This window comes from Balaenoptera borealis (assembly GCF_965194805.1).
Source record: "Balaenoptera borealis genome assembly, chromosome: 16".
NCBI lineage: Eukaryota > Metazoa > Chordata > Mammalia > Artiodactyla > Balaenopteridae > Balaenoptera > Balaenoptera borealis.
The window spans coordinates 53,815,744-53,828,064 of NC_138872.1; the positions used below are offsets into that span (position 1 = coordinate 53,815,744).

The window sequence follows — 12,321 nt, forward strand, 5'->3', positions numbered from 1 at the left end:
TGGCAGACCAAATGCCACCCTTCATGGGGAAAGACAAGCCTCCCAGCCCCAGCACCTACCCCAGATGGGGTGAATGGTGCCCTGGAAACTAGGGCAGGCACCAAGGGGGCTTCTGGAGAGAAGGTTTGGGAGGACCCACAGGTGCAGCACAAGGGGTGGTGCTCTTGGTCAGCACACCGCTGGATTTGGGGGCTCGGGCGGGGCAGCAGGTCCTCACTAAGCAGGCTTAGATTGCAGTTTCTAACCCTTGGCATGACTGACATTTGGGGCCGGATAATTCTTTTTTTTTTTTTTTTTTTTTCTTGTGATGGGAACCCTTAGAATTTATTCTCTTAACCACTTTTTTTGTGTGTGTGTCTCTATTCTGTAATTTTTTTTTAATCAGTCATCAATTTTATACACATCACTTTATACATGTCAATCCCAATCGCCCAATTCAGCACACCCCCATCCCCACCCCACCGCAGTTTTCCCCCCTTGGTGTCCATACGTTTGTTCTCTACATCTGTGTCTCAACTTCTGCCCTGCAACCCGGTTCATCTATACCATTTTTCTAGGTTCCACATACATGCGTTAATATACGATATTTGTTTTTCTCTTTCTGACTTACTTCACTCTGTATGACAGTCTCTAGATCCATCCACGTCTCAGCAAATGACTCAATTTCGTTCCTTTTTATGGCTGAGTAATATTCCATTGTATATATGTACCACAACTTCTTTATCCATTCGTCTGTTGATGGGCATTTAGGTTGCTTCCATGACCTGGCTATTGTAAATAGTGCTGCAATGAACATTCGGGTGCATGTGTCTTTTTGAATTACGGTTTTCTCTAGGTGTATGCCCAGTAGTGGGATTGCTGGGTCATATGGTAATTCTATTTTTAGTTTTTTAAGGAAACTCCATATTGTTCTCCATAGTGGCTGTATCAATTTACATTCCCACCAACAGTGCAAGAGGGTTCCCTTTTCTCCACACCCTCTCCAGCATTTGCTGTTTGTAGATTTTCTGATGATGCCCATTCTAACTGGTGTGAGGTGATACCTCATTGTAGTTTTGATTTGCATTTCTCTAATAATTAGTGATGTTGAGCATCTTTTCATGTGCTTTGTGGCCGTCTGTATGTCTTCTTTGGAGAAATGTCTATTTAGGTCTTCTGCCCATTTTTGGATTGGGGTGTTTGTTTCTTTAATATTGAGCTGAATGAGCTATTTATGTATTTTGGAGATTAATCCTTTGTCCGTTGATTCATTTGCAAATATTTTCTCCCATTCTGAGGGTTGTCTTTTCGTCTTGTTTATGGTTTCCTTTGCTGTGCAAAAGCTTTGAAGTTTCATTAGGTCCCATTTGTTTATTTTTGTTTTTATTTCCATTACTCTAGGAGGTGGATCAAAAAAGATCTTGCTGTGATTGATGTCAGAGTGTTCTTCCTATGTTTTCCTCTAAGAGTTTTATAGTGTCCGGTCTTACATTTAGGTCTCGAATCCATTTTGAGTTTATTTTTGTGTATGGTGTTAGGGAGTATTCTAATTTCATTCTTTTACATGTAGCTGTCCAGTTTTCCCAGCACCACTTATTGAAGAGACTGTCTTTTCTCGATTGTATATCTTTGCCTCCTTTGTCATAGATTAGTTGACCATAGGTGCGTGGGTTTATCTCTGGGCTTTCTATCTTGTTCCATTGATCTATGTTTCTGTTTTTGTACCAGTACCATATTGTCTTGATTACTGTAGCTTTGTAGTATAGTCTGAAGTCAGGGAGTCTGATTCCTCCAGCTCCGTTTTTTTTCCCTCAAGACTGCTTTGGCTATTCAGGGTCTTTTGTGTCTCCATACAGATTTTAAGATGATTTGTTCTAGTTCCGTAAAAAATGCCATTGGTAATTTGATAGGGATTGCATTGAATCATTGACTCTAGATTGCTTTGGGTAGTATAGTCATTTTCACAATGTTGATTCTTCCAATCCAAGAACATGGTGTATCTCTCCATTTGTTGATATCATCTTTAATTTCTTTCATCAGTGTCTTATAGTTTTCTGCATACAGGTCTTTTGTCTCCCTAGGTAGGTTTATTCCTAGGTATTTTATTCTTTTTGTTGCAATGGTAAATGGGAGTGTTTCCATAATTTCTCTTTCAGATTTTTCATCATTGGTGTATAGGAATGCAAGAGATTTCTGTGCATTAATTTTGTATCCTGCAACTTTACCAAATTCATTGATTAGCTCTAGTAGTTTTCTGGTGGCATCTTTAGGATTCTCTATCTATAGTATAGTATCATGTCATCTGCAAATGGTGACAGTTTTACTTCTTCTTTTCCAATTTGTATTCCTTTTATTTCTTTTTCTTCTCTGATTACTGTGGCTAGGACTTCCAGAACTATGTTGAATAATAGTGGTGAGAGTGGACATCCTTGTCTCATTCCTGATCTTAGAGGAAATGCTTTCAGTTTTTCACCATTGAGAATGATGTTTGCTGTGGGTTTGTCATATATGGCCTTTATTATGTTGAGGTAGGTTCCCTCTGTGCCCACTTTCTGGAGAGTTTTTATCATAAATGGGTGTTGAATTTTGTCAAAAGCTTTTTCTGCATCTATTGAGATGATCATATAGTTTTTATTCTTCATTTGTTAATATGGTGTATCACATTGATTGATTTGCGTATATTGAAGAATCCTTGCATCCCTGGGATAAATCCCACTTGATCGTGGTGTATGATCCTTTTAATGTGTTGTTGGATTCTGTTTGCTAGTATTTTGTTGAGGATTTTTGCATCTATATTCATCAGTGATATTGGTCTGTAATTTTCTTTTTTTGTAGTATCTTTGTCTGGTTTTGGTATCAGGGCGATGGTGGCCTCATAGAATGAGTTTGGGAGTGTTCCTTCCTGTGCAATTTTTTGGAAGAGTTTGAGAAGTATGGGTGTTAGCTCTTCTCTAAATGTTTGATGGAATCCACCTGTGAAGCCATCTGGTCCTGGACTTTTGTTTGTTGGAAGATTTTTAAATCACAGTTTCAATTTCATTACTTGTGATTGGTCTGTTCATATTTTCTGTTTCTTCCTGGTTCAGTCTTGGAAGTTTGTACCTTTCTAAGAATTTGTCCATTTCTTCCAGGTTGTCCATTTTATTGGCATAGAGTTGGTGGTAGTAGTCTCTTAGGATGTTTTGTATTTCTGCGGTGTCTGTTGTAACTTCTCCTTTTTCATTTCTGATTTTATTGATTTGAGTCTCTCCCTCTTTTTCTTGATGAGTCTGGCTAATGGCTTATCAATTTTGTTTATCTTCTCAAAGAACCAGCTTTTAGTTTTATTGATCTTTGCTATTGTTTTCTTTGTTTCTATTTCATTTATTTCTGCTCTGATCTTTATGATTTCTTTCCTTCTGCTAACTTTGGGTTTTGTTTGTTCTTCTTTCTCTAGTTCCTTTAGGTGTAAGGTTAGATTGTTTACTTGAGATTTTTCTTGTTTCTTTAGGTAGGCTTGTATAGCTATAAACTTCCCTCTTAGAACTGCTTTTGCTGCATCCCATAGGTTTTGGGTCGTCGTGTTTTCATTGTCATTTGTCTCTAGGTATTTTTTGATTTCCTCTTTGATTTCTTCAGTGATCTCTTGGTTATTTAGTAATGTATTGTTTGGCCTCCATGTGTTTGTGTTTTTTACGTTTTTTTCCCTGTAATTGATTTTTAATCTCATAGCGTTGTGGTCAGAAAAGATACTTGATATGATTTCAATTTTCTTAAATTTACTGAGGCTTGATTTGTGACCCAAGATGTGATCTATCCTGGAGAATGTTCCGTGCGCACTTGAGAAGAACGTGTAATCTGCTGTTTTTGGATGGAATGTCCTATAAATATCAATTAAATCTATCTGGTCTATTGTGTCATTTAAAGCTTCTGTTACCTTATTTATTTTCATTTTGGATGACCTGTCCATTGGTGTAAGTGAGGTGTTAAAGTCCCCCACTATTATTGTGTTACTGTCGATTTCCTCATTTATAGCTGTTAGCAGTTGCCTTATGTATTGAGGTGCTCCTATGTTGGGTGCATATATATTTATAATTGTTATATCTTCTTCTTGGATTGATCCCTTGATCATTATGTAGTGTCCTTGCTTGTCTCTTGTAACATTCTTTATTTTAAAGTCTATTTTATCTGACATGAGTATAGCTACTCCAGCTTTCCTTTGATTTCCATTTTCATGGAATATCTTTTTCCATCCCCTCACTTTCAGTCTGTATGTGTCCCTAGGTCTAAAGTGGGTCTCTTGTAGACAGCATATATATGGGTCTTGTCTTTGTATCCATTCAGCAAGCCTGTGTCTTTTGGTTGGAGCATTCAATCCATTCACGTTTAAGGTAATTATCGATATGTATGTTCCTATGACCATTTTCTTAATTGTTTTGGGCTTGGTTTTGTAGGTCCTTTTCTTCTCTTGTGTTTCCCACTTAGAGAAGTTCCTTTAGCATTTGTTGTAGAGCTGGTTTGGTGGTGCTGAATTCTCGTAGCTTTTGCTTGTCTGTAAAGCTTTTGATTTCTCCATCAAATCTGAATGAGATCCTTGCCGGGTAGAGTAATCTTGGTTGTAGGTTCTTCCCTTTCATCACTTTAAGTATATCATGCCACACCCTTCTGGCTTGTAGAGTTTCTGCTGAGAAATCAGCTGTTAACCTTATGGGAGTTCCCTTGTATGTTATTTGTCGTTTTTCCCTTGCTGCCTTCAATAATTTTTCTTTGTCTTTAATTTTTGCCACTTTGATTACTATGTGTCTTGGCGTGTTTCTCCTTGGGTTTATCCTGTATGGGACTCTCTGCGCTTCCTGGACTTGGGTGGCTATTTCCTTTCCCGTGTTAGGGAAGTTTTTGAGTATAATCTCTTCAAATATTTTCTCTGGTCCTTTCTCTCTCTCTTCTCCTTCTGGGACCCCTATAATGCGAATGTTGTTGCATTTAATGTTGTCCCAGAGGTCTCTTAGGCTGTCTTCATTTCTTTTCATTCTTTTTTCTTTAGTCTGTTCCACAGCAGTGAATTCCACCATTCTGTCTTCCAGGTCACTTATCCGTTCTTCTGCCTCAGTTATTTTGCTATTGATTCCTTCTAGTGTAGTTTTCATTTCAGTTATTGTATTGGTCATCTCTGTTTGTTTGTTCTTTAATTCTTCTAGGTCTTTGTTAAACATTTCTTGCATCTTCTCAATCTTTGTCTCCATTCTTATTCCGAGGTCCTGGATCATCTTCACTCTCATTATTCTGAATTCTTTTTCTGGAAGGTTGCCTATCTGCACTTCATTTAGTTGTTTTTCTGGGGTTTTATCTTGTTGCTTCATCTGGTATGTAGCCCTCTGCCTTTTCATCTTGTCTGTCTTTCTGTGAATGAACCTATTTGTATCTTTGAATCTAAAATGTGTCTCCTATAGACAGCATGAGGTTGGATCATGTTTTCTTATCCGTTCTGCCAATCTCTGCCTTTTAACTGAAATTTCAACCATTTACATTTAATGTAACTACAGATAAGAAGGACTTCTGCCATTTCACTATTTGTTATTTTTGTTATCTGAATGCCTAACTATGCACTAGACCCTTAATATAAATTATCACATTTTTTTCATACCCATTTACTGACTGAGGAATCTAAAATCTAGGAAGATGCAGTAACAGCCCCAGTCATTGGTGGAGCTGAGCTATGAGACCAACATTGCACCCATCAGCTCTTGCCTTGTAGTTTCCTCCCTGCTCCTCTGGCTTCTCCCTTACCCTCCCAGGGCCAATCTGCACATGCGGCCAGAAGTACCCTTTAAAAGTATAAATCCAGTAAATTCCTTGTTGATCTTCCAGTGGCTCCCACCAAAGGGCATGAGATGCTTCATGATGAGTGACTCCTGCTTACTGAACACATTCAAACCGAGGGTTGCCTCCTTCCCACTTAGGCCACCTGGGAGCTCAGAGCACGATTCACTTCAGTGTCATTTTCTGGCCTCTGAATATGTTCCAGCCTAGGCCTTGGAAGAGCCAAGAAGACTTTTTGGACCATGGCCATCACCAGAGAGCTTCCACACTTTACTTGCCTTTTCCCCCAGCTGCACCTAACTTCACATTTTCCTTTCCTTTCTCCCTCTTCAGTCCACGAAGACCCTGCAGGATTTGCTCACCGACATTTACGCACTCAAGGTCACTGTTGAAACCCTCAGGAAGGATGTGGCCATGCTGAAGGACCTGTTTGACAAGGTAGACCCTCCCCAGTATCCTTCATACTGGCCATGCTGCTTGGACATCTGGTGGTTGGGGTGACAGGGTAAATCCAAGAAGCCTGTTCTTAGTCAAAGAACACAGCTATGGGGGCAGGAGAAGGCGTCTGACATGGCTGAGCCACTTGGTCCATCCCACTGAACTCTCTTTAGCTTCCACCATGATCCTCACCCTGCTGTGTTAAGACATCATTTGTAAGTGACAGAAACCTAGTTCATCCTGGCTTAGGCAAAAGAAGAGAATTTATTGTCTCATTTACTAAAAAGTCAGGAATGCCTTCAGTTACAGCCAGATTAAGGTATTCATACCACATACCAAGGTGCTCAACATCTCTCCCTCAAGTGATGCTTTCCTCTGGGTTGGCTTCATTCTCACACAGGTACTCCCCAAGTCCTGGTAACTCCAGGCTTATAGTCCATCAACTTAGCAGAAAGAGAATACTTATTCCTTGTCTCGAAAACTTTGTTCACACTGAAAAGTGGAGTAAACCTAGCATAGGCATACATTCTAGCTCCCTCTGTAGCCACAAGAATATCAACCCAGACACGTTCTAACTCCTTACTGTGATGTGAAAGGATATGGAATCCCTGAAGTGTGAGGTCACAGCTGGTGAGTCAGAGCTGGGCTCCGAAGCCAGGCCTCAGCACCCCCAGGCTGGTGTTATGGCTGATGTTTTACAACTTGTCCTGAAATAACATGATTTACTGTATCATCCCTAATATACAGGTCAGTGTATGTATTTGACCATGATGGCAACTGTGAGAACTTCAGTCTTGGGCTATGTAGCTCCCATCTGAGCAGAAAGGGCACTGCCAGGAAACTGTGTCATGAAACACTAAAACAGACAGTTGGCCAAATCTGTTTGGGTAACAATGCCTTCTCAGCTTACCTCTTGGAGTTTCTTAAGGCACTTTGGCCTATTAAAGGCTCTGAGAAGTCCTGCAGTATAGAAACCCACTGAATGTTTTTTAAGCCTAGCATTTCCCAAACTTATTTGCCCAGGGAACCCTTTCCCACTCAGTGGGAAACACTTGTTTTGGAATCTGTTCTTCCTTCTCCATCTCTTAGTTACCTAGAGCTAAGGCCTTGCATTTGAGCTGGGGGAGAAGCAGGGCTGGGATCAGAACCTGCACCCACTGGCTCACAGGCTCGGCTCATTTGACAGATGCATCTGGAAAGAATAGATGCTTTCTCTGAAGATTTGAAAGAGCAGAACCAGAAGATGAGTGCACTGCAGCGGGAAGTGGTGAGGGTCTGGGGCCCATCCTACCATGCCAGACCCCCGCCCTCCAGGCCCAGGGGTGCTGGGGGCAAGGAGGGGTAGGAGGAGAACACAATCTGGAAAGGCCCATTTATTTGCAAGTGTGGAGGACAGCATGGAGGAGGGAGCCACTGAGGGCACCGCACCCTCTGGGTTCATGACCCTTATTCCCAATCTCCTTCCCACCCCCCCAGATTTCTCTCCAGAACAAGATAACCACCATGCCCAAAACTGAGGACATGGTGCTCTGGAGCAGCCTCCATGAGGCCATGTTCACCCCGGTAAGTGAAGGAGGAAGCGGAGAGGCAGCATCTGAGCGTCGGGGAAGGCGGAGTGAGGAGTGGGCAGGGTGATCGCCGAGCTGGTCAGGAGCAGCCTTGGCCAAGCCAGCCCCCTCTTCCGCAGGGAACTGCTCCACAACTGCTGGATGATTCTGAGCTATGGCAGATTGCGGAACATGTTGCAGAGACCAACCTTCCCCAGATGGCTGAGTACCACGAAGAAGTTAGCCACAGCCAGGTCGTGGAGGCCATCCAGCGCCCCAGATTCCTGGAGACCATCTGGCATTACCAAGTCCCAGAGCAGCTACAGGAGGAGGAGTCTACCCAAGCAGTTCTGCTCCCCAGGGCCCAGGGGCCGGACCAGGCCCAAGTGCTCAAACCTGGGCCTGTGCCTGGACCTGGGCCTGCGTTCAGACCTGGGCCTGCGCCTGGACCTGGGCCTGCGTTCGGACCTGGGCCTGCGTCTGGACCTGGGCCTGCCCCTGGACTGGGGCCTGCCCCAGGTCCTCAGCCCACACAATCAGGATCCTGGCCTGTACCACCACGAGGCTGGCCTCCTCCCAGAGGCTTGCCTGGGACCAGCTTGGGCTATTTCCAGCCTGGCCCAGGCCCGTCGGGCTCCCTGTCTGCCCAGCTCCGGGGCTCTAGGGTCCTACCCCCAGCCACGGAACTCGGCTCAGCTTGGCCTCGTTCACTGCGGTCATGGTCTCGCCAGGGAGACACATCCAAGCTCTCAGCTCTCTCAGAAAAGGAGGAAGAATATTCCTCTGTGGAAGTGGGAGTCCCTCAGGATGGAGCCCCAAGGGCTGAGGCCTCCACGGAAGTACTCCCTAAGGGATCCCCGTCTGCGGTTCAGCAGATAAAATCCGACGCTGCCATTGCAGCTGCTGCCGCAGCCGCCTACGCAGCTGCAGCAACATCGGCAGCCCGGGCAGCTAAGGCGGCTGCCAGGCTGGTCAGGGACACCCCGGCCACCAAATTGGCCACCATAGCAACAGCCGTGGCCGCATCCAGGCCCTTAGGGGTCCTTGCAGACATCCTGGGCGCAGGGACCTCCCGCGGGGCCTTCACGGGGGATGGCGAGATGGAAGACTTGCAGGAGGTGGACTATGAGGACGTCCTCTCTCCTTCATTCTCTTCTGCCAGTGTCCCTCCCAACATGGCCCTGTCCCAGGCCGTGCTGGCTGCCAAACAGGCCATGACCCTTGAAGACAAGAAGAAGGCCGTCAGGTATTCCATGAGCCACATAGCCCAGATGCCCATTAGACATGACTCCCTGCAAGAAGAGTTCGCCCAGCTGTCATCCAACCTGCATCAGCGTATGACTTATCTAGGTAGGCCCGGCCTGGCTTCTGGAAGGGTAACAAGGGCTCAGGCCCTCCCTGTGGCCTTTGAGAAGCACCTCCTCTCCTTCATTTAGCTGCCCCAACAAAATGTGCATTCAACCATTAGCCATTCATTCCTTTGGCTTAAGCATTAGCCTCTTACTAGTCTATTCTTTTACAATGAATGTACAGTGAGGTCTTAGGGAAGAAGGGTGGTTAGGGTCTAAAGTTGGTGCTCAAGGAGGAAAATCACAAGTCAAAATTACTCTTGGAAATTCCCTTTCAATAGCCCATAAAATAGTACTGCTGTACAGTATTTTGATAAGTCCAGATCAACCAGAGTGTCTAATAGCACTGAACAGACCCCAGATGAAGTGGTCAGTTTGGGATTAGGAACAACAGCTGGGCAAACATATGTTTTCTTAAAGACCACAGTCATGTTCTAGGTGGCAGTAGGGCCAATAGACATATGATCCCAGTTCACGCCCATGATGGGCATATGTTCACTGTGGGGAGTGAAGAGGAGAATGGCCTACCCTTGTGGTTCCCAACCTTAAGCTCACCTCAGCATCCCTGGGGCGCTTGGTAAGGCACAGGCTGCTGGGCCCAGCCCCAGATCTGACCTGTTGGTCTGAGTGGGGCCCTAGAATTTCTCTTTCTAACCCATTCCGGGGGATGCTGCTTATGCTGCTGTTGGCTCAGGGAACCCACTTTGAGATCCACTGTCCTCCCCTCTTTGAATCATTATCTTGCTTTTTCGCTCTCTGCCAGGTGTAACAGTTGAATCAGCCTAAGTCAAATCCATATGTGGCGCCACCCCTGATGGGCAGTGCCATTGCACAGATCTTGAAAAAGTAGAACTTTGAGCAGCTAAAAAGAACCACATCGATCTCTGTGAATTCTGGGGCACAGCTTAGGTTATGATAGTCATGAATTTAAATATAAAACATAAAGCCATAATAGCCCAAACTTTACTTCTGACCAGTTGCCATTTTTGTTAAGAAAACTAAAGGTAGGTTGTGAATGTGTCTTGGTTGCAGTGTTTCCTACCCTCCCAGCTGTGTCACGTACATCACTTTTTGGCCTCTCATCCAAAACTGGATATAGGGCACTTTTTTTTCCACCCCTCTCCTTTTTTGTTAAATCCCCCTTTGCATCTTGTTATGAGATAATACATTTCATAAACTCCCAGAAGTAAATACTCCATAGTTTTTCTCAGGACCATTTCTGGGAGGGCAATAAATTCCAGAGAGGTTTCCCTAATAGGATAACCACGAGGCTGTCAAACATCTGAAATGGGGCAAGTTCAAGTTCCCATATGGTCCAAGCACAAAGTGCACACCAGATATTGAGGGCTTAATACGAAAACAAGAATGTGAAATATCTCGTTAATCATTTTGTTGATCACATATTAAAATGATGCCTTTTTTTTTTTGGCCGCGCAGCTTGTGGGATCTTAGTTCCCTGACCAGGGATTGAACCCGGGCCCTCGTCAGTGAAAACGTGGAGTCCCAACCACTGGACTGCCAGGGAATTCCCAAAATGATGCTATTTTGGATTATATTGGGTTATGGACTTCCCTGGCGGTCCAGTGGTTGACTCCAAGCTCCCGATGCAGGGGGCACGGGTTCAGTCCCTGGTCGGGGAACTAAGATACTGCATGCCCCACAGTGTGGCCCCCCAAAAAACCCACATGGATTGTATTGGATTAAACAAAATATTTTCTTAAAATTAATTTCACCTGGCACTTCCCTGGTGGTCCAGTGGTTAAGACTTCACCTTCCAATGCAGGGGCTGTGGGTTTGATCCCTGATCAGGGAGCTAAGTTCCCACCTGCCTCGGGGCCAAAAAACCAAAACATGAAACAGAGGCTATATTGTAACAAATTCAATAAAGACTTTAAAAATGGTCCACATCAAAAAAAATCTTAAAAAAAATTAATTTCACCTGCTTATTTTTAGATTTTTTTTTTTTTAATTTTCACTAGAAAAATTTAGATGACCTCAAAGGCCCCCAAGCTCACAGCATCTCTCTGTTGGAAAGCACTGCCTTAAATATCTCATAACAGAAGCAGGTGGAACTCTAGATGAAGCATCTTCCCCCATCCCTGCCCCCAACAGCTACCCCCTCCTTTGCTTTCAGCTAATATGGGAGCCTCTTCCAAGCTTGGGACAACAGTGGACGTATTGCAAGAAAAGATTGGCAGCCTCCAGAAATCCAGGATGAGGGTCAGTGTCCCGGGCAGAAAAGGCATTTGAGAAGATGATGGCTTGAGGTGATGGCAGACTCCATGGCCAGAGCCAGGTGGAGGCCCTGCCCTCCTGGATGCAGCGTTTGTCCTGGAGCTGAAAGGAGCCCTGGGGAGGGAGTGGGGCCCAGAAGGGAGGTGCAGCCCCGCGGAGGCAGATCTGCCCCGGCTGGTGCAAGGCTCCCAGGGGTGGGCAGCCACATGTTTCCCCCTGACAAGTGTCTAAAGTGACAGTTGGCTGGCAGGCTGGGGACGCCCTGGTCTGGTACTCCCTTGAAGTCCCTTCCCGGCCGTGGCAACCTCAGAAGCAGAGGCCTCTTGTGTCTGTGTTTCCCCCTTGTAGGAGGAGGAACTTGAGAGAATTTGGGGCCACCAGACAGAGATGATAAAGGACCACCACCTTGTGCTGGACAGGGCAGTGGACAAGCTCCAGATTCGCCTGGATGAGTTTAAGGTTCGGAGGTCCGGAAGGGCCCAGAGGAGGGAGGATTCCTCATCGGGACACTCAGATCCTCCCCAAAGATTTCACAGACACCCTGAAGGCAGGGGAACCAGGGACACTTTCCTGGCATTTTACTGTGTGTAAGTTACACTTCCATGAAAAGCAAACAAATCCCGCCACCCGCACCCCCCCACATAAACAAGAGGGCCTGAACAGGATCTGTCTCGTTCACCGCTTGGGTCACCCACGCCAGAAGGGTGCCCGGCGCAAAGTGAAGGCTCAGAATGTGCTGAATGAATCGATGAGTGGATAAGAGGATTTCTTGAGCCAACTGTTCATGTTCATAACCTTTCCCCTAAACTGGCTTGTTTCTGAGTTCTCACACCGTGGGGCCTGTCCGGAACAGCAGAGTCTGACGTGAGAAATGTGAGGACGATGCAGAGCACCTCCCAGGGGTCATTCAACCAGACACCTTCTCCCTTGGGCTCACTGAGCTGGCCTGATGACCCTGCCCTGATGACCTCGGG

At 45.1% G+C, this 12,321-nt stretch overlaps 1 protein-coding gene across 1 annotated transcript in view; it reads left to right on the top strand.

The window, feature by feature from the left end:
- LOC309614193 (uncharacterized protein C16orf96) overlaps positions 1-12,321 on the top strand; it is a 55,521-nt gene that overhangs the window by 15,254 nt on the left and 27,946 nt on the right. Inside the window, 6 exon segments of the mRNA XM_082362238.1 lie at positions 6,112-6,216; positions 7,403-7,483; positions 7,693-7,779; positions 7,904-9,113; positions 11,247-11,332; positions 11,696-11,806. Of these exon segments, the coding sequence (XP_082218364.1) occupies positions 6,112-6,216; positions 7,403-7,483; positions 7,693-7,779; positions 7,904-9,113; positions 11,247-11,332; positions 11,696-11,806 (1,680 nt within the window).